Genomic DNA, 25881 nt, shown 5'->3' with positions numbered 1-25881 from the left:
TACATACTCAAGTAAACAGTGTAAGGAATTGGATCAAAACGAAAACTTCTAAAAATCGGGGGGGGGGGGGGGGGGGGGGGGGGCTATGGTTAGTTCTTCTAGCAGTGTTTAGGTATGGGGGTGGAGTCCAAAGAGACGTGTTGTCACAAAGCTGTTGGAGATTTGGAATAATGGCTTGTGTGTCCAGGGAAACTCAATCCCACATTGCTCCTGAGAGCAGACTCCCTAATAAGTCAGTTCAGACAGAAATGTGCAGAGTAAGCAACAGAGGTAAAATTAAAACTGCAAAGTAAATTATTCCATTATTAAACACCAACATTACATACAGAAAATATTCTATTTTTTCACAAATCTTTTTTTGTAGCTAAATCGGAAACTTGAGGAAGATGGACTTGATTTATTTAATCCAAAGCTGTAAAAAATGTTCATCTAGGGACTGATCCATGTAATCCATTTATGTTTATGAAGCTAAGATCACAGAGAGCATCTTTCTGAACATTTCCTTATATTATAAAATAAGCTATTTGAAGCTTGTCATCACCAAGAGCTGTTGTGTAAATAAAACTACAAGAAATAAAAAAAAATACTCACACAAATGTCATTTTCTTTTGTTTTGAAATTTTCTTTTATTTTTTTTTTGCATATTTACAGGTTTGAAAGCTAACTGATGTTTTGATTGAATGACCTTATTATAGATGCAGGTTAACATAAATGCAGGAAAATTGTGGATCATTCATTAAAATGCAGGTGTATTTACAATGTTTCTCTGTTTATTTGGACAGACTATGAATAATAAGGACAGTAAGTGAATATCACTTCTAACTAAAGAGTTTAAAACACAAGACCTTTCCATGTTGTCAGCACACACTAGCATCACGTGGTTATGTTTTCTTCAGACATGAACTTATAATAATAATTTATTTGCACGGCAAAATGCGAAAAAAAGCAGCTTAAAGTGCTTTAGCAAAGACAAAGGTATGTACATAAAAACAGGAATTCACAGAAATCTAACACTTGACGGAGACGAGGAAATAAAATATATACAAGCCTTTAATTAAACTTTAAAAAAAATGGGTGGAGCTTTTCCTGCAAGACGAGCTTCTACCTTTGCTGCGAATCTTGCAGCTCGTCGCCCGCCGTCACCTGCCTGCTGATGCTGCTGTGAACAAAGTCTTTAAGGCCGTCAAACCCCTGATTGAAAAGATACTCCAGGTACCAGCTCCAGGGCTTGGACTGCTGCAACACGCAGACAGAAAAAAAGCACAGCTCTGTCAGAGACCTCGGAGAGGACTGCATGTACTCATCTGTGAAATAGGACGGATGTACTTGAACTGAAAGCTTTTCTCAACACGAACACAACTCCAAATACCTTTATGGAATTGACGTCCACATCCTTCTTGCCCGGCCAGCACTGATAGAGACAGAACATGAATATTCATTGTTAAAAACCCCGGCTAAGTCTTCTAAGATTACTGCTAAAAGCTGCAGGCGGTCTGAACCAAAAAAGAAAAAGTTGTGTGTATAATTAAACATGATGAAAACCACATCTCCTGAAGTGGCCATTAATAATAAAATATATTTCTGTATTAATGTATCATCCATGAAAGGTCCATTAATACTGATTTGTCGAGCCTGTAGGTGTATGAAGCAGACTGCAGACAACAGCTGCATGTGCGCATGCATGCACAGAGCAGACTGTTTATGCAAAACACACATATTTCACCTTCTGGTGAAAGTCCACGGCGTAGCCCGTGAAGGCCGGGTGGTGGATGAAGTCGAACCGTGTCCAGTACTGAGGAACGTTGCTCTTGTGAAGCAGCTCTTCCCTCACGTGCATGTCCGTGTTTGCATGAAACATCCTGCAGTTCCACAGGCAGTTGACCATGAAGACCAGGTAGTGGTTGAACTGGCGGAAAGTGTGGCGGCTGATGTGAAAGGCCTGCTGGGGCTGGGAATCAGAATAAACAAATTACTGTTTGAGTTCAATTTTCATGGCGTCTTCTTTTGTTAAATTTAAATAACTGCCTGTTCCCTATTATGCTAGGTACGCAACTGGCATGTAAGAATGTGCTAATTGGAAGAGGCATGGTGAGAAATGTTGAAGCGGTGCAAATCAGGTGAATCTGGCTTCAGGACTTTTCTTTCACAGCTCTATACTGATATGACATTTCTCCTCCATGATCAGTTTTCCAACATGAATTAAAAGGGGACGCCCTCCATACATCCATAGCAGATCAGAGTCCCTGATTGGTCAAAGTTTGACCGGGTTTAAGTTTGTATGCACGTTCAATGGCAGCGCGTTTTGTGCGAAGAGCCCGAAAAACAAAGCGACACGTGAATGCGAGAGTGTTGGACGCAGAACCCTGATGTGCACGTTTGCAGACTTTTCAGTGGAATGAGCCTGGTGTGAACGTAGCACAATGTAAAAGGGTCCAACTTCTTGGTCTAGCCCAAATCTCCATTTTCAGCCCGCCTGGGGTTAGATGACTTTGTAGTTGGCATGGCAACCACAGAGCTGAAAGGTTAGGCTTAGTGCAAACCAATAGGTCATGTGACTGCAGTTTGTCCACTTTTTAACAGCTCATTCCTCACTTTTCTCCAACAGCTTTCATTTCAAAAAGCTCCTGATATCAAAGCTAGACTACCACATTTAAGCCAAGTTCAAGAACCTGCACACCTGATCATTTTCTCACACACGCACACTCATTAGTCCTTACCTCCGTCTGTTTTTCCTGACTCTTGGCGGATGTCAGGTTCAGTTTGTACCTGTCAAGTGAGAAAGAAAAAAGTCGTCTGATCAGCTTTAGCTTCTAAAGAGCCTTTTTCTACATGTCAAGAAAATTGAACCTAATTCCAATCCAATTTCCTTCTGTCATGGTAATTCTTTACACTTAGCGTTGGTTGAATTATTTCAGAAGCCTGGAGTTTGTCAATTAATAACCAATATAAAAGGATTTGTCTTCTTATAGCTCAGAATTGTGTGTGATGTTTACACTTTACAATAAAAAAAGAGAGTGTAAAGTTTTTAGCTTCTTTGCTTCTAATAATCATAATTTACACATTAATATGCAAAAGCAAAGACTCACTCTGATTCTAGGTTCTGTTCTTTCATCAAATATGAATAAGGATATGACACAGCGCTGCAAAAAGATGGATCAAAACAAGCTCCAGGGGTGAGGAAGACCACCCACCTGTGCATGATATACGCCAGTCTGTCCACGCTTACGGGGTCAGTGGCCAACAGGGCGGGGTAGAAAACTCCAGGAGGGGGCATCACCACCAGGGGAAGGCCAAACTTCAGAAAGGTGTCGCACACCTTGATGAGAGGAGATTAAAGAATGCAAAACTAAGTCTGTACTTCCATTTAACCCTAACCTTTAATCTCAATTAACATTTCTTTTTTTCTTTTTATAATGAAAAAAAAACAACACAATCACCTTTATACACATGAGTTTTAGCTTTTATCTCATAAATTGCCTGAATTTGCCATCATATAAATATCAAAAGCTCGTCTTGGTGATTCCTGTAAATATGTGTGCAAATGACAACAGAAGACATTATAGGTAAATAATACGACTGGTATTAGAACCTCCTTCTGCTTTTGTTTGCCTGATTTTAACTAAGCAGGAAAAACCAGGATGATGAAAAATAGAAATAAATGCCTTTTTTTTAGACTTATGAAAAGGTAAAAACGTAATCAGAATAATAAATTGTTAATTTTGACATAAAAATGTTTGTTACATCCCTTTTTCAATAATAAAAATAACAAGCGCAGTCACACATTTTCTAGATTTGGAAAAAGAAAAATAATCTGACTTAACACTCAGAGTTGGCTTAATCACAAAAAAAACTACACTCAAGTAGGAATATTGTTACTCCATAATATTAATACATCAAGTAAAGATAAATCCAAATAATTACTCAAATAAGAGTTACAAAATTACTTGTCAATTTCCAAAGTGCTTCAAATAGTGGTAGATAACTGGTTATTGTCTAAAATTTTCAAAAGAAAAACAGAATTTCTTTAAAAATTCCTCCTTTTCTGAATAAAATATTAATTAAGCTGGAGGTGTCTCTGCGTTCTGTCTTTTTACACAACAATAAAGCTTTCATTGATTGAATAAGTGGTACAAAAAAGCAGCAAATATTAATAATCCCATTATCAATATCACAGTATGGCACAGGAAAAAACGGCGTTTAGGAGTACAATGTAATGGTTCCTCAAGAAGAAGTAACTGAGTAAATGTAGCTTTTTAAGCTTACTTACAGTCTCATAGAAGTCCAGGATGAAGCTGAGGAGCAGAGTGTTGCAGCCCTCCAGCTGAAGGCCCAAAGACGCCAGACGGCCCACAAAGTGAACCAGCTCCATCACTGAATCTTTAAACCCAGACAGAGTGATGTTTCTGCAGCAGAGAGAAAGCTGAAAGTCACACACACACACAAGCTCCCAGGATCGATGCAAAAGGAAACACAAAGCTGGAAAATCAACAGCTACAGCAGTCACTTTGATTGTTTAAATGTAAAAAGCCAGCAACTGAATCAAAATGATCCATGATCAATCTGTTTTGTTCCCCCAGCCAGATATCAGACGTATACTCTGATATGACAGCGAATGATATGGATCTACTCTCCTGTTGTGCGTAAAACCAACCACAAGGATTTCCAGAGCATTAAAAAAACCAAACGGGAGCCTCTGGCTTTTTTTTTTTCAGGTCAAAAATCAAGAGAATGTGGACCGCACATGGAGGTGTGGCTGTTGAGGCTGATGTCCAGGTCGTCCTCCAGAGCGTACACAGAGTGCCAGGTCAGCCACTTTAGCAGCATGTTGTTTAAGCACTCCATCAGGCCGCACTGCAGGAACACACACAGGAAAGTGATCAGACACGCACAGCGCCAACGCTGCCAGGGCTTGGGAAATGTACAGCAAACGCCACTGCATGTTTTCTGTTGACTTTCAGGAGCAGCTGCAGGAGTGCTGCCCCTGCTGTGCCTACAGACCTTGAAAAACATTGAGGATGTGAAGAAGAGCTGCGTGAGGGGCTCGAACAGCAGCCGTCCGATTTCTACAACGACAGATGGAAAAAAGCGTTCTGAGCACAATCACATCAAAGGCTCCGCGAGAACACAGCAGTGGCAGTTATCAAACCAGATAACAGGGTCGAGCAAAACAGCAGAAGCATCTAAAAGCCGAATATAAGAAGAACCCACGTGTGCTGGGGATGACCGGGATGTTGCTCAAAAGGCCGAGGATCTGCGGACGGAGCAGAGAGCCGTCCCAGACGTTGAGGAACTTGTAAAGGAAAGCGTCAGAGCTGGAAAATCCCTCCTGGAAGACAAAGTGGGATAAATTACCTCAAACAAACCGTGATTTGTGGCTTTTTGTTCCCAGCAGATGTCAGCCAAAGCCAACCATCTGATTTAGTGAATATCACCACACTTTAGTCCACACTGTGTGCTTTTGTTCGATTTGTTTTCTTCCTGTCATGCCGGCTTCACTCAACTCGTCAAGCGAAACTAAAGAAGTCACGAGTTACATCAACAATCTCCTCTTTTTTTCGCCTCCTAAAAGTTTCCACAAACCTCAAAGTTCGCTGTTGAAAGTAGGATAAACACAAGAGATCATGACTATGTAGAAGGCACAGAGCCTTACCTGGAGGAAATGCTGCGCAGACAGCAAATTGTTCAAAAACTGGAGAGCTTCTTCTGAAGTCTGCCTGCAAAAGAGAAATTCTGAACAGAAACAGAGGGGGGGGAATTAGGTTTTTGGTGAGACATATGTCAGAAATCTGCAAGGGGTCTCAGAGAAATGCAATAAGATCTAACCCACATCCAGGTTTGAACCCCCCCCTTTACCTTCATGGAGAGCACAGCCCAGCCAGAAATTGAGGCGCAAGAGCGCAGACTCCTCCTGCACACAGTCGAGATACTGCAGAGCCAGACTAGAACCCAACAAGGAGCCCATCTGAGCGGGCAGCTGGTGGAGATAAAACCACAGACAAAGAAGAAGCTCATTTGATTGTGGATGACAACAACAGCAAGCAAAACGAAAGCTTTAATAAGGACATTTTAAATCACACACAATCTCAAAGATCACAACAAAACCAATTTTTGGGTGATCACCTCAAATACCTACACCAGAATAAGAACCAGCAGATGCTCATGTCATCATCATTGTGTGAGCAATGAGCCGTTTGCAGAGCGATTCTCCAGCTTTTCCTAATCATCATAAAGGCAGCCTAAGAAATGTTACTCCAGAACAAAAACATTTTATGTGGTTTTTCTGTCAGGCTCCTCTGAATCAGGAATTTTTCATTCCTGATTCATTTCATTCCATAGTAGGACAGATAGGAAAAGTGAGTGGAAGAGTATAGAACAGCCATCTCAACACAGTCAGTGAAGCGTTTCTTCTTTGATAATCAGGGTGCAGGTCCATATCAATAACCTGGAAAGACAGTTTTCCCGTTTTCTGACCAATGCCAAACAGCAGTTTGAGACAGATTTGTCTTATGAAGGTCTCTGCGTTCTGGGTGGCATCGTGGGCTTAGAATAGGCTGGATTTATGATGCATGGAAGCTGCTCAAAGTGATTTAATAGGGTCAATGAATCTGCAAAGAGACATTGATGCAAAAACCTCCTGAAAGGATCATTTTGTTTGCAGCTTTGTCCTGTGAAGCAGTGAGATGCATCACCTGTCAGTGATTCAGCCTCATAAACATCCCTACTAGACTCCTTTTTGTCCTAAAGCACCCAGATAACAGTGACACACTGCCCCCTTGTGGTTGTAAAATCACATCACAACTGAAGCTATTTTCAAAAACTTGGATTTTTCCTGTTTTACTTTAATCGATTCATGAGTTAAATGATTTGAATTACAGCCTGACTAAGTACTGCTGTTGTTAAGGAGTTTATCCAGCAGACAAAATACCATCCTCTAGATTTGGAAAAAAAAAGTCTCTTTTCTTTGGAAAGTTTTTAACTTTTTACTTTGGGCGTTTTGGCATCATTTGATTCATTCTTAATTTGCATTTTCTTCAGCAACTTGTGCTATAAAGAAATCACCTGAAAACAAAGAAAACCTTTTTGGCTTATAATGACGAACGCTGGTTCTTAAAGATAAAAGTTTTGAATTGTGAAATGAGTTCTTTTTGTGACAAAAATGCTTTTCTGTGTCAATAAATGTTGTTTTTTTTGCGTAGATACCGCATGTGTCTCCATTAAACTTCAGACCCCAGCTTGACTTGACGCCATATGAATTACCTCAATTCGATGCATATCTTTCAACATCTGAGCAAAGGAGGACAGATGCACGAGGGGAACCATCTTTCTTCTAGATGTCTGCTCAGACTGGGGCTCCTTGTTGAGGACAGAACTTAGAGCAGGCAGATCCAGGTGGCAGTGTTTCTATGAAAACAAAGCAAAATATCCATTTTTAAAAGGGTAATGCCAATAAGTACTAATACTGTACCAATGTTTCATTTAAGCTGAAATTCACAGGTGGCCTCCCCCAGAGAAACTTTAACTGATTAGAAACCAAAAATGATTTCTCACTTAACTTCAATGTTTAGAGGATTGTTTGGAAGATACCCCTTCATTATAGACTGTGTTTGTGTGGGAATGAGCACTGACATCAAAATAGAACTTCCCTAAGAATCAAATTATAAATGAAACTGTCCCCGGTACTGGTCCATTGCCCGGGGACCAGGGCTTCACGGTACGTTGGATGAGAGCATCACAGATGGAAAAACCCAAGCAGAAAGAGTAAACTCTGTGAGGAGGATCCTCTAACATACCCTTTTTCTTGAGATGCTCTTCTCTTTAATGGTGAAAGCTGCACTGATGCTGGATGAAACCTGCTGACCATTACTCTTCTGCACAGCCGCAAGTGCAGATTTCCAGGGGGAAATGTAGTTTTTAAAGCCGCTCTGTGGGGAAAAAACGTTGTCACTTTCATCACCATTTCACAGATGCTGCTGCTCACTGGCTTATAAAATGGCATGAATGTTACAAAGTGTGTACAAACCCGAATCCTTGATGGGATGGAGAGCGTCACAAGTTCAGGGCAAAACACTTTGTAAAGTGAAAGCAAGTGCATGAGAAAAGGCTGCCGTCCCTGATAAACAGAACAAAAAAGACGTTTTGATAATATAATATGTATTACAGAGCCTATTTAGATACAGGAGCTGTGTTCATTATTTCACTTCAACAAGAAATCTGAAGTCATCCTGACTGGAAGTCTGTCAGATTCCAGTCAGGATGTCAAATAGAGATTATAGTGGTCATGAAAATTCATGAATTTATATTTTATGGCAGGATCAACTTTAATAACAGAAAAAGAGAATAAATACACTGAAATATTTCTTCCTGGTGTAACTCCCATCCCTCTATACTCACTGCTCTGGATTGAGTTTGATTTGAAATGACATTCTGCCTGACTGACAGCAGCTGTCCTCATGAACGTTAAAGACCTGGATGAAGAGCTGCTGGTTCCTTAGCGGCTCAATGGCAGGAACAGTCAGGATGTTACATTGGTATTATTTAAACCACATGTATTGTTTTAGCTCCATTATTTTTGGGTATTTTTTGTTTTTATATATTTATTTTATATATATATTTTGTATATTGTTTTTTTTTTTCTTGGTTTATGTTTTGAATTCAATCGAACCTTTTTGGAAAAATACTCTGCAGAAATGCTAGAAAATGATAAATAAAATATGAATAAAGATTATTAAAGCTCATTAAAGTTCCTTGGGGATAAACTGACAATTTTTCTGATTTCAAACAGTCAACATTTCCCAGAAAGTCCAGTTTTTGCTTATAGCACAGTCCACCTTAAGTAGAATTAACATCACATTTACCAGTTTCGACTGGAGCTCCAGCAGCTTCCTGACTCTATAAAGATGAACTGAAATAAAGAATATACTGTTAAGGATGGTTGGGAAAAAGGGGACTAAAGCAGGCTGTAGTAAAAAAGTAGAAATAGATGTAAAGGTAAGACATGCATCCCTGTTCTATGCATAAATAGATGGTTTACCATTTTCCTTTCTGGTCAGAAGGTAGAGCAGGTGACAGATGTACGGACACTGCAGATGAGAGTGAGTACAGTTTAGGCCTGCACAATATACCGCAAATTTATCGTTATCGCGACATTAAGCTGTGCAAAATGCATACCACAAAAGACGGCGAAAATCGCAATAAATGGTTACCTTAAATGTGCTAAAACAATCTCATGGCAGCTTGAAATATTGAACAAATGAAATAAATCCCTTTATGCATTTAACCAATCGGAAGGACCCGTTTACGTTGTTGATCAATCAGATGAACCCTTTTATGTTTGATGTTTGCCTCCTACGTTGACGAGGGTCATTTGGAGTATAATTTTTAAACTGTTGCAGTGAAATGGAAATGATGTTTTTGGTTGTTTTGCTGTTTGTTTACATACCGTGAATTATATCGTTATCGCAATATTAATCACCAATATCGCATATCGCGAGTTTTCCTCATATCGTGCAGCCCTAGTACAGTTCATTAGGTCACACCTTATCCAGAACGTCAGCAGAAGTTCAATGCAAGCGCTAAGAGAGAAGAATCAGCTCAATTTTGATGTGGACGAAGAATATGGACATTTTAAATATGACAGTTTCACAACAAAGATTATTACATCAATTAGATCAGCAAAGAACTTTTATGCTGCTTGTATTTATCCAGGTCAGATTCAGACATGAATCACTACTGCAGGGTTTAACAGAATTCATTCATTCATTCATCTTAATAACCGTTTATTCCCTTTCGGGGTCACGGGGTTGCCGGAGCCTATCCCGGCCACTTGGGCGTAGGCAAGGGATGCCCTGGACTGGTCACCAGTCTGTCGCAGGGTGGAATATCCTCAATCACACATCCATTCACTCTCACACCTATGGACAATTTAGAGTTGCCAATCAACCTATGTAGCATGTTTTTGGACGGTGGGAGGAAGCCGGAGATCCCGGAGAAAACCCACGCATGCACGGGGAGAACATGCAAACTCCACACAGAAAGGTCCCCCATTGATGTTGTGTTTTTCATGTCCCCCAGTCGGGACTTGAACCGGGGGCCTTCTTGCTGTGAGGCAGGAGCGCTAACCACTTCGCCACCGTGCAGCCCGGGTTTAACAGAATCAGATCATCAAATCAATCATCGCTTAGAAAATGTTCTTTTAATTTATCCGATCCATAAAACAAATAGTTTAAACAAATGTATTGTATTTTTTCTTTTCTTTTTAAACAGTGTTCATGTGAATTTTTAAATGAAAAAAAATTCCTAATTTTCCCAACAAAAGTTCTAATTTTGTTTGAATCACTATGAATGTGAAATTAAGAGCTCCTTAACCAAAACATAATTGGCATTAGAATAGATCAAATATATGAGGACTGAATGAGGGTAAATCATAAATTAAATGAATTCCGGAAATAATGCATTGTGGGTAGATTCAGTAGTTTATCACAGATACTCAGACTTACTAAACCCTTTTTGACATTTTTTAACTTTAGAAAAAATATTTCCCACATAAACTTAAGGGTGGAACCACTCCATTTACGTCTATCATCAAAGTATCTACAGAAACTAAGAAACTTTACAATTACCAGAAAAATCAGAGATTTTAAATTCATTTTTAAAAATGTGGTTCAAACAAACAGAACATGAAAACCTTAAACAGACCTTTCAGCCAACACTGTCACAAGGAAAACAGATTTTAATTGATGGATGGATGACCTCAATGTGCTACTCCATGTTTTATCATGGCTTCATGTTCCTACTAAGACATCAAAATAGAATGATTGCAGAATCAGAGGAATTGTTTATTTTCTAGTCTTAATCTTAGAAATCTAATAATCTAACAAATTATTGCATTTTTGAGCTTTGGGTTTAAAAATTAATGATAAATGGATTCATAAATTCTAAGTAAAGGTTTATTTTGAAAAAATACTGACAAACTCAAAACAGAATTCCATTCACTTCACCGTCATTTAAATAAATATTTGCCATTTTGATCATATCTGAGATGTTCATGATTTCCATAAAAGAACAGAACAAAAAAATCTTTCAAATAACAAGAATAAACAAAGAAATTAAATGGTAGAAAAAGAAGTGGACATTGGAGATTAACATGATCTCAGAGTAAAAGGACAAAAAGTAAAATATAATACTTCAGGTCTCCTGTTGATTAATATTTTCATTGTAGTGTTACCCCATTTAGACTGGACGGGAAATCTTCCTCATAATTTGGTTTGATAAGAGATAAATAGGATTACATTTTAAAAAAAGTGAAACACTGACATACTTTCCTGAACAATTCAGACAAAAGAATGAACGATAATAGCAATACAGGAAAGCAAATAGTATCTTATCTAAGCCGCAACTTCCACAAAATGACACAATGATGAAAAGATAAAAATAACCATACACTGTAGTAAATATTTACAAATTTGAATATGAACTGCACTTTTTAAAATGTGTTGTACTACCTAATGAATATGGACATATTTTTAGGTTTTATTCATTGATTGATGTAGTTTAGAATAATTTATTTAATAAACATAGAAAATTAAATGAACAAATGTTATGTACAAAACCAGAGAAAGGATGAGCTTCATACCAGATTCTCCTCTGTGATGAAGCTGAAGATGAAGCCATAAATGGCTCGAAGTTGATCTTTTGCATCGATCAGATCGAACACGGTCAACACCCACTTGATGAATAGAACCTAAAAGATAAACAAAGAGATACAATTTTTAAAAAAGACATCACATTTGGGAAGAATAGCCACTCCATCAGAGGCTTTCTTTTTTTTTTGGTAAGACGGGGCAAACTTCCAAAATCTGAAATCTAATACTTTTCTTCAAACTATGCTGCAGCAAACAATAAATGACTCAACTAAATTTAGGATTGATTCTCACTCACCTGAGTACTGATGGGGATTTTGCTGACATTGAGCCAAACCACGGCTCGAACAACAGCCTGCTGTGCCACCACGCTGGCGGGAATCAGACACTTGAGCACCCGCACACATGGACTGGTCCCTGCACCGCAGACCAGAATCGTGGGTAAAAAAAAAAGCAGAGGCCGACACTTGACACGTGAATGGGTGCTTTCTGCAGGAATGTGGGACATCAGTGTTTGCATTTCACTCTAATGTAGCAGCGTCTCACACCGTATGACACAAAAACATCGACACAAACCTGAGAAAGCTTGACTTTAAAGCCGTCTGGGGTTTTATTAGCAGTCTGGTTGTTGCTAAAGAACTTGACGGCAAAAATCTGACCGTCACGTGATGCGGCTAACACTTAGAAAAGCCTTTTTGTGCTAAAACAATCCCCAGATGAGCGAGCGAGCGTCTTACCTAGGCCTGCACAATATACCGCAAATTTATCGTTATCGCGACATTAAGCTGTGCAATAAGCATACCACAAAAGACGGCGAAAATCGCAATAAATGGTTACCTTAAATGTGCTAAAACAATCTCATGGCAGCTTGAAATATTGAACAAATGAAATAAATCCCTTTATGCATTTAACCAATCGGAAGGACCCGTTTACGTTGTTGATCAATCAGATGAGCCCTTTTATGTTTGATGTTTGCCTCCTACGTTGACGAGGGTCATTTGGAGTATAATTTTTAAACTGTTGCAGTGAAATGGAAATGATGTTTTTGGTTGTTTTGCTGTTTGTTTATATACCGCGAATTATATCGTTACCGCAATATTAATCACCAATATCGCATATCGCGAGTTTTCCTCATATCGTGCAGCCATAGTCTTACCCATGCGGAGGCTCATGGCAAACTCCAGCAGGACAGAAATGGCCTCCGGGGACAGTCCCTTGCTAAAGGCCACTTTCTCCACCACCGCCAGGTTCCTGTCCAGCTCATCATTCCCAGCTACAGGAGTGCCTGCTTCCACTGTAGGAGAGCAGAGATGACACCACATCAGCTCAAAAGATACACAGGTTGGAGTCTGACTGACATGATGTGACAATATCAATACTACGGACTCCTAAAAAAAGACTGGCAAAGTTATTCAGTCTTTACTTTTTGTTTTTTTTTTTACATTTACCAAAACATTTTGAGAAGTCGGGTGTTTGATATTGTTGAGGGGAAGTCTACATAAGCGCTGAAACAAAGAGCTCATTTTGACTGTGACTGGGTTCTGAGTGTTTTTCTACATGTTAGTAGATTTGTCCCAAAGGAACAAACCCATCAAATTTACAGCAACCTCAGGAGTAAAAGAACTGTTGCTCTTTTTTGATCGTGGACATCAGAATAAAAGCTTAAAGTGAACTGACGGGGCAATATGTTGCTGCTACAATGACTGAGCATAACTTTTGTCTTTCCAGAAATAAAAAACCCTCACGGTCACATCACATGGAAAGATTAAGCTTTTCTGGATTATTTAGGTGTTAACTCATTTAAATGTATTTGGGAATTGAAAGCAAAAAAAAGTCCTTAAAGCATTTTAAAAACTCTACAGCAACTATGGTTAAGTAACTAACCATTCAATTTTAGTAAAATAAAAGACATTTCTAGGCTTCAAATCAAACCAAATTTGCTTGTTAAAAAATATATTTAAACAACAAAATGAAAGAAAAAAAACTTTTCAATTATTCCTTTTAAAAAGGTAGATTTTCCAGTTACTTTTCATCATATATTTAGACAGTTGCTATCTGTGAAGAAAAATCCATTCCAATTTTCTACACGTAGAAAATCTTTGTTAAAGAAACATCAACCCCTCTTTAAACCTAAAAAAAGAAAAATAATTATGCCACAAACAAGGTGGGGTTCAGTCTCTTGACATATGGGCGGGAATTGAACCTGCAATTGAACCGCCTGGAGGACATATGTGGGGCTTGAACCCACTTAAGACTGATGAACCCACTTGGATAAGTTCTAAGAAACAACACAAGACCTACTCTTTTGATCTAATGAAAAAGTTGTCCCATTGGTAAGTATGATCATGCCTTTTTTAATCAAAATTTAGAAAACTTGTGTCGTTTTCTAGGACATAGTTTCTGCAGAGCGGCAGTAGTTCATTACAAAATTTGCTCCTCAGTTTGTGGTCAGGGCTGTTGGCAGAGCAAGCCTGTCCCGACTTCCCGTCACCTCTCTCCCGCTAGCTTACAGCCCCTTCCAACCCCAAGCTAACATCAGCGGTGCAGCAAAATGGTGAGCAATATAGGGAGTATCCAGCCGTACCGCTGTGAGCCAGATCCCAGCTCAGACGAGGAAAAAACAGACGTACATGGATCTAGTCTTTGATCGTTTGTCTGCTCCTGACTGACAATGATTTGAGTGAAGACATACTCAAAAATACTATTTATTGTCCATAATCAGGACAAGGCCACAATGTTATAAATGCAGTTTTCATCAGGGTGGGTCTTTAAGTCCAGATTGCATAACTCTGTCTGTACGTAGCTCTTTGTTGATGCTCATTTTTAGGCCTATACCTTCCTGAACCAAACTCTTAAATAAAAGCAAGATGCTAAACGCAGTGAGGTCAACTCAAAAGCTGTTTTCAATGCTCGGCCACACTGAACACATTAAAAGCTTTAACCTATAGCGTTACAAGAAGCGCAAATATGAACTTAATGAAATCGTCCACCTGAATTGTTATTTCAAATGGAAAACTCCAAAAAGTTAACTTCATTCAACTTCTCATTTTAGAAGGAAAACAGAGCAAACACATGCTTTCCTGAATGGGGAAGTTGTATTTGTTTTTATTGTACTTAGACTTTTGTTTTAAATGCCTGTTGAACTTTAGCAAAATAAAACAAAAACAACACTGGGCACATTTCTTTATTATGCCTCCTTGTTTGGGCAAAACAGGCTTGTATAAAAAGATTAATCGTTTCAATAAAACTTTACTTGGTAGAAAAAAAAATGGAACCTAACATTAAAAGAATCAAAATGTTGTCTTTTTTTTCTTTAACCACTCCCTTTTACCAATGTATCCTTTTACCAATGTATCCTTTTACGTTTCAAAAGTAAAGGCAAAATAAAAATGAATACTTTAGGATGAGAATCCTCTGAATGTTAATGTCTTTATGCTAACACAGTCAACGACACAGACACGATTCAGTCCGAGGTTGAACTCCATAAACTTGTACATGAATCCCCAACGTCTGTCCAAATACTTGCTTTTATTTTCTTTGCACTTTTAAAGTTGTATTACAGCTAGCAGCAACATGGAAGACCGCTAAGTTGTTTACGTTCGACACTTACCTTCCGAGAAGTACCTCAGGGCCAGAACAAATGAGTCCTCCGCCTCGTTCTTCTTTCTTTCCTTTTCTGCGATTCGCAGACTTCTGTTGTTACTTCGGCTGGGGACAGACTGGTCGCTTGATGAAGATCGATCTGAATCCGATAAACATAGCGTCTCTGCCATTTCTACATTGCTAAAATTAACAAACACCGTGTTTTCACTCCGTCCTAAACCATTCAAACAAAACTCAAATCCGCGCGACCGTTTGCTATGCGCCTGCGCACTGTGGTGTTTCCGGTTAATTCCTTCACGGGACTTGTAGTTCAAAACGCAATACAAACCGCACCCGCCTAAAATGAAAGTGAGTGGAAAAGTAAGCAAAATTTTAATTAACAAATCAAATTAATGTAAAATCAGAAAAACAAACATTAGAGGAGACATTCAACAAAAAGAAAAAGCACAAAACATTTAAGTTTCACTTTAAAAAATAGAGGTTAAATGTCAGAGCTGGAGCATTTCTTTGGTGTTCTTGTGGTGATAAAGCTGTTACCATATAATGTTTTGTCATCCAAAAACAATCACACAAAGCACTTTATTGACTAAGGGAAAGTTTCCATATGAAATCAACCAAACGTCAAAAAGAAAAATGGTTGTTGGAATTAAAATTTTAAATCTTGTTTATTTAGAAATAATGCAAGAAAACAAAAATTTGGTTTACATCAGTTTCTTTATTTCAAGTACACACTTAACAGTATTCTTGAGAGTATTTTCAACTGCAGTAGGAACATTTTTCAAATTATTGTTATTTTAAAAACTGATCATCTGAATTTAAGACTTGAATCGTGATTTAAAGAGTAAAATTAATTTTTCACACAGGCAAAAGACTTGTTTTGGTCTTCTTCTGCTATACAAGCAAGCAGCAGATACTTGAGGGAAATGTCCTCTTCACCAAAATGATTTAACAGTGTTACACTACCTGAAAGGAAAAAGACATTAGAGCTTATTTTTGTCCACAAAAAGTTCAAGTGAAATGAAGAATTTTCAGATCATTGGTTATTTTTTCTCTTCTGTAAAGCACCGTCATTGTAATACTCCTCCAAAACGTGATATAGTTACATATTAGCTGATGTGTAATTGTTACCATTTTCATAGCGCTCCTATTGATTCTTTTAGTTAAACTGTACAAATTAGAACATGCTTAAAATTCAGACACTACAATTAAAAATAAGCTACAAAGATTTATGAAAAACAGCATTCTCAATTCATCAGAAAACTTCAAATCAAACATTTGACACAGTGTAAGAGTGAAATTAATAGGAAGTTGGATCAACATTTAGCAGATCTCCAAGTTTTCACAAGTACGATTGTCCATGGTTATGTAGAGAACATATGGGTCAGCAGTTCTTGGTTTCACAGTAGGTGTGCAGAGGACGGTGAGAGTAATCAGTCAGCCAGTTGGATGGGACAGAGGATGTGCTGAAGGGAGGTACTATAATGTTTCCTTTGAAAATCTGAATTCTTACAATTCAGAGCCCATTGGGTTTCCCTTATTGTTGCTTGAATGGAAGTGGAAGAAGATCTTAAGACTGCTTGACCTTGTTCTTTTCCTGATCATTGATGTGCTGCTCCTCCCTGCTGTCCTCACGCTCTGGCCGGTCGTCACTCTGCCGTGCAATGAGCAGTCGGCAGGTCAGCAGAATCCCAAAGACCAGAGCGTGGGCATACCGCTTAAGGGGGTCCCCTACTAGTTGGTGAAAGAAGAGGACTGCAAGCATGACCAGGAGCAGCAGGAAGTTGGCCACATCCTTGGGTCGACCTGGCACAAGGGTTAGCACGATTCCGCAGCCTACTTCTAGAGAACCAATGATTTTACGGAGCAGCACTGAGCTGATCCCGATCTTTTTCAAACCTGGTAACGCCTTTGCATAGCTCTTGTATGCCCTTTTCTGAAACAAAAAGAAACAGAGAAAATGTCCACATCAAATGAAAGGGACAGATTTGACAGCCCTCAGGGGTCACCCTGCTGAGCTTTTAAGCAGTCTTAAACTTCATGTTTTAAAAAATATCCTTTCAAACAGGGGATCATCATGGCCAAATGTTTTATACTGTATAATATGTACACTACTGCCTCTCATTACTCCCTAACTCCAAACCCCTAAAATACTACATAGTGCACAACTAAATGCTCACAAATGCTCACTTATGTACTAGATATAAGACAATAGGTAAAATAAAACACCACGCATTGTGCAACCTGCACATCAACATGATTTAGTAATTCTATTAAGGATATCCATTGAAACAAGGTAGAGAACTGAATCATTTACACTTGTGAATGGATTTTTTTTTTTTTACAAAATAATAAACAGTTGAATAACAAAAATTACATTTTTGGACAAACAAGCTCACCACTTTTTAAATGGCAAATGTGACGTCACCCGTTTCCTGAAGTAAAATAATTCTAATAAATATGAACATTTTACAATGACCTTTTTTTAATACCCTGTGCTCTGTTAATGAAAATTTTGATGATTTATTTAAAAAAAATCTTAACACTTTTCTTAAGTAAAGAAAAAACAAATAATTCAGACGCAAAGCATTATGGTCCAGTGAGCATCGATGCACAATAGTTTTGCGCAGAGACTTCTGGGAAATTTCTAGGGCACCGGATATTGAAATTGTAGATTCTGACACCCCGAAAAACACCAAACCCCTTATACAGTGTACTAAATAGTGAGTAGTTAGGGAATTCAGACACAACCTTAGTTAGTGTTTCCCATCTACCCATCATGCTCCACGCAGAGAGCTTCAGCATCAGCACCCCTAGGTGCATCCCTCAGAAATTGCTGGAATGCGTCACCATCGCTCTCCAGATGAGAAGGTTTCGCCTTTTTAAACAGATAAATAAAAATTGAACAAATGAAACATGGACGAGGAGCTATCAATTGACGTTCAAACGACACCTTTAATCGAAATGTCTACAATACAATGAAGTTTTCGTTCTATGTTACCTTTGCCGGCTAAAGCCGAGCGAATTTCCGACTAGTTCCCGAATATGTGTCTGTAACGGATGCTGCTAGTCGTTGTGGTTACCGAGTCAAGCTGCATGAGTTCGCTTACTATTTAAAACTAACCTATCGATAAAATCGAAACGACTAAGAAGACAGTCTGGTCCTCTGTTTGTTTTATTATTTAGGTCAGGGTCTCGCATTGTTCCTCCGCTCTGCAGCCAGAACAATGGCCCGAACCTCGACGAGGGCGCCGCGTGCCCGGCCGCCCGGACAGCCGAGGACGCTCACCATCTCACTGTAGGCATCCTTGCTGAGCCTCGGGGTGAGCTTGATGGTGCCCATGAACACGAAGAACAAGCCCAGCGCGAACGACAGGGCCACAATCGTTATGGTCCGTGGCGAGGCCATCTTCTGCCAGCGAGCATGCAGCCAGACGCTTCCCTGCTGAAGCCAATGAATGAGAGCCGGACTGGGAGGCAGAATCAGGGGGATGGGCTTCAGGATCCAGCGCAAAAATGGCGCCGCGGTCCCTGTCTGCTCTGTCTGTGCCGCATCCCAGAGCGGGAGGGCGCCGCAGTTTAGAGACAGAACGAATTATCACGCCTCATTTCTCCAAGAAGGACTTCTTTAAATGATTACTTCATATTGACTTTCAAATTAACCCATTAAAGAAAAACTCAAAAATGTTCATGAAAACAAATAATGTTAAAGGTTTTTACCAATATTTCTAAACTTTTCATTAAAACTCGACTCACCCCAAATTGAAAAGGTTTGTCCTAATAAAAAAATTGTAAAAAAAAAATATTGTTTTTGAAGGTTTGAATTTTAATCTGATATAACAAGAATTTGTAATAATTTTGTTTATTCCCTAATTAAAATAGTTAGGTCGGTTTACATGGTCTGCAGCGTATAGGCGCTCGGCTGCATTGACCTCAGTAACCTCTCGAGATGTGTGTGTGTATCCTGTGCTGTTTGTCTGACCTTCTTCATCGAGATGTACTGGAACTGAGTTTCTCCTTGTGGGATTAATAAAGTTTTCATTCATTCATTCATAGATAATTTCAAATTCATAATCTGAATTGACATGGCACCCTATGCTGCTGGAAGTAGCCATCAGAAGATACACTGTGGTCAGAAAAGGATGGACATGGTCAGCAACAATACTCAGGTAGCTGTGGTGGTGTTCAATTGTGTGCCAAGAAAATGTCCCCAATGCCATTATTTCACCAGCAGCAGCAGCAGAACTGTTTATACAAGGCATGATGGATCCATGCGGTCATGTTGTTGACGGTAAATTGTGACCCTGCCATCTGCATGTGGCAGCAGAAATGGAGACTCATCAGACCAGGATTTCCAATGCCTAATAGAGTGGCCACTGAATAAATGTTTTCTTTTTTTTAAACTTGTTTGCAAAAAGTTCAGTGAGACAATTACAAATGAACTACTCCAATTAGGTGTAAAGTTGTCTTGGTTGCTTTTGTTGAGGTGATGAAATTGTGCTGAAGATTAAACTGAAGATGTGCTGATCTGACTAGATTAGTGAGGTGAACCTAAACCTTTGCTGAAAGTTTGACGCATTTAAATGACTGACAAACTATTTCAACTTTTATACTGTGTTTTAATGCATTCTGATGAATATAAAACTATTTTGGAGATCTCTCAGCAGTTGCTGAAACCCATGTGTGCACACATAAACATTTATGCAACTTTATTTTTTTTTTGTTTTCAGTTTTTACTAATAGAATTAATTACTGATTAATAGAATTAATCAGACACTAAAGTGTTCAAAAGACCAAATTAGGGACCACTTAGCTCTTAATTTAAATTTTATTATATTTATTTGTGTAGCCCAATATTATAACAATAGTTATCTCAATGGGGTTCATACCTGGAAGAAAAACAAAGATTCCTTGGGGGGGAAAATGTCTGTTTAGGAGTTCAGTTAAAGCTGTCAGTGAGATGTTTTTCCTAATCCACAATATTCAAAAGGGCCTTTGCAGAATTCAGTAAAATAGTTGATTTGTTCATTCAGTTTTTTAGAACACAAAATCATCTGTGTGCCCAGAAAAGATGGGACAACAGATTTGTCTTGAATTAGCACAGTATTCCCCTAATGTTTACATTTAAATAAAAATCAAACTTGAAGATTTGTGCTGTTTCACACTCACTGTTAAGCTGCCCTTTAGGCAACTCTTTTTTTTAAAGGTTTACCTCTCCTGAGGTATGTTTATCATCGTCCATGCAGCTCATGCACACGAAAATGTTCACATCAACTGATGTTCTAAACTGTCTGTCTAAACTTAAATGTTACCAAGTTAGTTACAAGAGTTTACACAACACAAACAGGATGCTGTGAGGAATACTTTCATTTACAAAAATGTAAACACATACAACATGTCATGCAACGAGACAAAAATCTTTATTACTTACAAACAAATGGGAATATCAGGTCATCACAGTGCTATAATTTTCATCAAGCTCTGCTTACTTTGGAAAGTGTTTTTATATCACCATAAAAAATTAGATAAAAATTGTTTTTCTTACTTTCAAAATAGCTTACAAACATGTTGGCATAGCAGACATAACGAAATCAGTGGTATTATTTACTTCCATAAATTGTTATTGTCTTGATTTACAAACCAGCCCTTCAACACCTTCTGGGATCTGCAGGTTTTCTCCCAAAGCTCAGGGGTCAGGTTGTCAGTCAGGTTGTGTAGTTATGGATGGGCAGTAGAGAAAGCTTTCGCAATCACCCAGTGTGTCGTATTCTACTGCTATGGTTCTTTTCTTCACAGTCATACGGCAGCACAAACAGGACTCCCTCTCACTGCCCCTTATCCTGGCGTTCCTTCAGGGCCAGTATTGCTTTTCGGTAGAGATCTATTAGGAGACAAGGTCATCTTTTAAAAATGGGGACTTGTTGATGCCAGAGCCCATGGCAGTACTGCATGTCACTGATGGAGGGAAGAAGTGGAAGAGGCTCACCAAAGGTCTCAGACAGGTCCATGAGCTCCCCTCCAGGGGTCCCCTCTGTGTTGATTTTATTTTTTCTTTTCACCTTCACAACTTTCTTCTTTTTTTTCCTCTCTCCTTTCACTGAACAAAGACAAAAAAGTCATTATAATGTCTTTACTTTTGAAATACAGCTCTTTAATACCTACCTTTAAGCAGCAGCTCGTCGTTTTCCGGGGATTCGGGTGCACCTGCCCTCTCTTCTTTCACGCTTGTCTTGGGTTTCAGTTTGCCTTTTCTCTGAGGGATCAGGGCAATGCTGGCTTTGTCTCTGTCACCAGGGTTTTCTTGCTCTCCTCCGTTACCTTCACCATCCTCCTCTTCCTCCTGCTGTTCATGGGCTTCTTTGTTGTTCAGTTCTCCCTCTTTGACCTTTACGGCTTTTTTCTTTCTCCCCAGCTTTTTCTTAAGCGTGTTTTCCTAGAAGAATATTTGCCTTTATGATGATGTTTAACTTAGAAATGCACACTCTAAAAACTCCATGGTTGAAAATAACGCAAGTTGGGCTTTTTTTAACCCGACTCCACGGTTAAAAGGTACTAACTTTTTTTTTAGGGGAAATTGTAACTCAGAAAAAAACAAAAATTAGTTTAAAATCAAACCTCTATTACTCAAAAAAATAGTATTTCTCCAAAAAGTAACCCCCAAAAATTTTGCAATATGAATAATCCAATAATGGTTTGAAGACTTAATCCAAGTGTTGTCAGAGTGCAGATGCTGACGCATATTTTTCTAACCTTTTGCAGCATGTTCCGGATGGGCTGCAGCTTCCCTTCTTTGGGCTTTTTCTTCTTCTCCTCTCTGGGTCGATGCACCGGGTGCAGATCTGTCTTGCTGGGTCGCATTCTAACATAAGAAAAGAGAATAAATCTGTTTTGTTTAAACTCTTTCTGTCCTGTTATATATTTGTGCCGCTGAGCTATTTTTACCGTTCTGTTTTGGTTTTTCGGCGCACTTTCTCTGCTTTTCCAATTTTTTCCCTCTCTCTCGGCTCCAGAGGCCTTTTGCTGTCCTGAGCAACACGAGCACAAAGTTCTGGATAATCCAGACAAACTGCACGGAGCAACCAGCGAAGGCCTCGCAGCGTCTTCCTGTCTGACCAGCGTCGCAGATCCATTAAGGCAGAACAAGGCTCCTGAGCAAAGACAAAGGTTAAAATCCCCAGTTCTTTTTCTTCTTTTCATATTTACATACAAATGAAAGGTCACTATAAATATTAAATAAGGCTCACAATATGGCACACAGAGCGGCTCTGGTTGACCAGCTTTTCCAGAGACAGACTCTCTATCAGTTCACTTCCAAGCAAAGCGTTCATTTTGTCCTGTTTGTTGGCCAACCTGAAAGCAAAATGCAATAGTTCTGTGAACATTTGTGCAGCATTTTTGTGCACCAACCACATGCTCCACACTCCTTACACTAGTATGGGCTTTCCTGCCACCCTTGGTTGCTTCAACAAGTCTGCAAGAACCTCCTTGACTTCCCTCACTCTCTGCCTGTCACTGGAGTCAACCACAAAGATGATGCCATGGGCCTCTCCATAGTACTGCCTCCAGGCTCCTCGGGACTCGGCTGATCCTCCGATGTCCAGCAACGTGACCAGATAGTTCTCCACTCTCAGCTCAGTTCTGATGCAGCCATGGGTGGGCCCTGCATCCCCACCAAGGGGGACTGATGCAAGAAAACACATGTGCATTAATTCCCCCCAAAGGATTCAGGTTAAAACATTAAACTCATAGGAATATGTTGTATTTTACCTCTTAACATCCCTCTGATGGAAGATGTTTTTCCCGCTTTGTCAAGACCAACTACAAGAATGGTCACTTTCCTGCAGATGACAACAGAAGTCAGTGTGAAGGAAAGCTGTCTAAAATAAATTAATGTAACTTTATGCAGTAATTCACGCATTATTACATGTTTTAATTAGGGGGTTCATATCAAATTAGCATCAGAATGAAGTTTTTGGTGTTAAAAGTTGAGCTTTTGTTCATTGTGTCGGTCAATCAAACAAAAAAAGGATGTCTACCTGATTGGCTCCTGTATTTTGGAGACCCAGGTGCAGCAGTTGCTCATCAGGTTGAACATGTTTGCTTGAGGTGAGCAAGGGGTGCACAGAGGCCACCATCTTTTCCGGAACTGGTACCTGCAGACAAACCATGAACCTTAACTCAGACACAGATGAATAATCTTTCTCCTACTGGAGAGAGGTTAGGCTGCCTGGGTCTCATGGGAACAACAAGTAGTCTGTCTGAACTCTGCAATCAACATGGAGCAGACGGTGTATCTGCTTTAGTCCGGTCCTGTGCTAAAAAAAAAGACAGTCGTTCCACCAGTGCATCTGTTCAGGTAAGCTGTTAAAGCTAGTTTAGGATGGCCCCGTTTTTGAGCGCCAACAAGCTGACCCATAATTGTTTTGGTCCTAGTAGACGACAGCATCATCACACCGTATCTATTGCAGTCTAGATAAGGAGGATCAGGCATTTCCACTGAAGGTAGCTTATGAGTATTTGTGTATTGACAGCAATGAGTCACTAAAATCCACGATGTCACATGTCCACAGAGTTTCTCGACCAACAAACAAGTTTAATTTAAGTGTATAAACATGTTATTGCAATGGATTTTAAGTAAGCATATAACATTTGGCCTTCTTCATGACATTTCCCATTTTACATTTTTGGGATAAGTCTGTTGTTTACAAACACATGGTCCATAAGCAGCTTTATGTAGTTCCAGTTAGAATTCTGTAGCATAAATGTGACAAAAACTTGCAAATCCAGCCTTTTTAAAAAAAAAAATAACAGTCATTCTGGTTTTGGATATAAAAAAACATTTCAGTAATATATGTGACCAAAACACAGACATTATTATTCATGTTTCTTACAAGTTCTTGTTGGCAAATAAATAGTCTCCAAGGATCTTGAAAAGTTTTTAATTCTTGAGTGAGCACCAAAAAAGTATGTGGAAATAAATAATATGAACATAACTTTATTTAAATAATTTAAAATGAAACAGTGTGGTGGCTTGAGTGCCTGACAAAAGCTGGAAAAAAAAAATAAAACGACATCATTCTAATCAAATATATTTTTTTGAGGAATACTCACAGGAGCAGGTCTATGTCCATGCATTTGTTTTGCTGCTCTTCCCTTCTAACATCTCGCAACCACCTGCTGCAAATCTAATTAGGCTCAGACTAAGCCTTTGGTCACCCCATGTGGAAGTGCATCCTGGGAATCCTCCCCCATCAACCAATCTTCTACTTCTATGAGTCAGATGTCCCTCTGATTGGATGGTCCAGGTCTTCTTTTACCGTGACCAAACCGAGCTGCATAAATCCTTCTCAGAAAAACTATAAATGATGTGTGGTGTGATGTGTGACGTGCTGCTCTCTGCTTTCCTCGGTTACGTCGGGGGGCAGAAGATTAAGACTGTGCAGGTTCAGTCTTTCTTGGAGTTTGGGCATGATCCTAACCCAGTGATAATGGGTTACAGTGTAATCACTGACTATCTGCTGAAAATCATTTAAATTGGGTAATAAACTGTGTCTGTAATAAGTTTAAGCCTATATGTGGTTAGATGGGGCATTACAAGAAAATTCTAAAATTAATGAATTATTTTAGCCAAAATATCAGTAATTGACATTTGCATTGTGACTTTTTAAATTTTTGCTAGATTTTCCAGATCTGCTTCGTGATTTAACTTTACCAGAAATACTCATTCAGGGTTTCATTATTATATTTTATCATATGCATTCTTTGTATGGCTGCATGGAGGTTAGCGCTCTCACTGCGTGTATGGTTCAAATTCCAGCTGCGTCCTTTCAGTGTGGAGTTTAACTGTTCTCCCATGTGCATGAGTGGGTTTTCTCTGGACCCTTTGGCTTCCTCCCACAGTCCAAAAACATACTTCATAGGTTAATTGGTGACTCTAAATCGTCCCAAGGAGTGCATGTGTGAGTGCGTATGGTTGTGTCTCCCTGCATACTTATATAGCACATCACTACCTTCCTAAAAGGCCCAAAGTGCTGTATAGTCACAGTCCCATGCACACTCACATTCACACACTCATGGGAGCTCCGCTGCCACTGGCACCAACCTATAACCAGCAATGTGGGGTTCAGTGTCTTACCCAAAATCACTTCGACACGTGTGCACAAAGTGGAAACCGAACCTATGATTTTCCAACCAGAGGTTGACCGCTCTACCTCTGCACTCTGGTGTAACACCCCACCCCTTTGCCCAACAGAAGCTGGGTTGCTTGATGGATGGATGGCATTTCATTAATTTGTAGGCACTTTTCTACTGTGAGAAGAACCATTTTCTGTTGGACAAATGTATCTGCTGACGCCACCACAGAATGTGTCTTTGCATTGTTAAAAATAAAATAATAATAGTAAAGAATAAAAAGAATGTGTTTTACTTTATTTTAAAGTTTAACTAAATGATTTAATTCACTTAGAAAAAAAGCTTTTATTTAGCAGGGGTACCAACAGTTAGAAATTTATGGCTGCCCCATCTAGTGAACATTTTGTCAACATATTCCCATGTTTGTCCATCCCACACCATTAAAGGTCCACCAAGATCAGATTCTACAAACCCAAAACAGATTTTCCACTGTCAGAAATCTAGTTCTTAA

General features: G+C 39.2%; 3 protein-coding genes across 3 annotated transcripts; all 3 read right to left on the bottom strand.

Moving 5' to 3' along the window:
- Nucleotides 1-606: 606 nt before the first annotated feature.
- On the bottom strand, nt 607-15505 carry cenpi (centromere protein I). Its single transcript, XM_011479939.3, has 20 exons — nt 15250-15505; nt 12796-12933; nt 11938-12056; nt 11633-11740; nt 9032-9080; nt 8856-8902; nt 8021-8110; nt 7791-7922; nt 7258-7401; nt 5854-5974; nt 5651-5730; nt 5209-5326; nt 4999-5063; nt 4742-4851; nt 4268-4403; nt 3192-3316; nt 2718-2766; nt 1724-1948; nt 1370-1411; nt 607-1236 (listed from the first exon to the last, which is right to left on the bottom strand). Exons 1-20 carry the CDS (start codon nt 15410-15412, stop codon nt 1102-1104), a joined length of 2196 nt encoding a protein of 731 aa, XP_011478241.1. The 5' UTR covers nt 15413-15505; the 3' UTR covers nt 607-1101.
- A 432-nt stretch (nt 15506-15937) lies between these two features.
- tmem35a (transmembrane protein 35A) lies at nt 15938-18789 on the bottom strand. The gene is made up of 2 exons (XM_004073104.4): nt 18529-18789; nt 15938-17175 (listed from the first exon to the last, which is right to left on the bottom strand). The coding sequence occupies exons 1-2, from the start codon at nt 18646-18648 to the stop codon at nt 16810-16812; spliced, it is 486 nt and encodes a 161-aa protein (XP_004073152.1). The 5' UTR covers nt 18649-18789; the 3' UTR covers nt 15938-16809.
- A 1848-nt stretch (nt 18790-20637) lies between these two features.
- arl13a (ADP ribosylation factor like GTPase 13A) lies at nt 20638-24453 on the bottom strand. The gene is made up of 10 exons (XM_004073103.3): nt 24351-24453; nt 23276-23392; nt 23007-23077; nt 22668-22920; nt 22484-22589; nt 22182-22387; nt 21990-22098; nt 21402-21672; nt 21226-21336; nt 20638-21120 (listed from the first exon to the last, which is right to left on the bottom strand). The coding sequence occupies exons 1-10, from the start codon at nt 24368-24370 to the stop codon at nt 21065-21067; spliced, it is 1320 nt and encodes a 439-aa protein (XP_004073151.1). The 5' UTR covers nt 24371-24453; the 3' UTR covers nt 20638-21064.
- Nucleotides 24454-25881: the final 1428 nt, after the last annotated feature.

This window comes from Oryzias latipes, chromosome 10 (genome assembly GCF_002234675.1).
Source record: "Oryzias latipes chromosome 10, ASM223467v1".
NCBI lineage: Eukaryota > Metazoa > Chordata > Actinopteri > Beloniformes > Adrianichthyidae > Oryzias > Oryzias latipes.
The sequence above is the reverse complement of the archived record's forward strand: the minus strand, read 5'-3'. Positions and strand labels throughout refer to the sequence as shown.

What these genes read in the sequence shown, in the direction of transcription:
- cenpi (XM_011479939.3), bottom strand. Translation starts at nt 15,412, where the DNA reads ATGGCAGAGACGCTATGTTTATCGGATTCAGATCGATCTTCATCAAGC. An exon ending in GGGCTGTGCTCTCCATGAAG is followed by an intron (nt 5,731 to 5,853) that starts GTAAAGGGGGGG and finishes GTTTCTGTTCAG; the next exon opens with AATTTCTCTTTTGCAGGCAG. An exon ending in CCCGGTCATCCCCAGCACAC is followed by an intron (nt 5,064 to 5,208) that starts GTGGGTTCTTCT and finishes CTGTCGTTGTAG; the next exon opens with AAATCGGACGGCTGCTGTTC.
- tmem35a (XM_004073104.4), bottom strand. Translation starts at nt 18,648, where the DNA reads ATGGCCTCGCCACGGACCATAACGATTGTGGCCCTGTCGTTCGCGCTG. An exon ending in AGGATGCCTACAGTGAGATG is followed by an intron (nt 17,176 to 18,528) that starts GTGAGCGTCCTC and finishes TTTTTGTTTCAG; the next exon opens with AAAAGGGCATACAAGAGCTA.
- arl13a (XM_004073103.3), bottom strand. Translation starts at nt 24,370, where the DNA reads ATGGACATAGACCTGCTCCT. An exon ending in CATCAGAGGGATGTTAAGAG is followed by an intron (nt 22,921 to 23,006) that starts GTAAAATACAAC and finishes TTCTTGCATCAG; the next exon opens with TCCCCCTTGGTGGGGATGCA. An exon ending in GCCGCTCTGTGTGCCATATT is followed by an intron (nt 22,388 to 22,483) that starts GTGAGCCTTATT and finishes GTCTTTGCTCAG; the next exon opens with GAGCCTTGTTCTGCCTTAAT.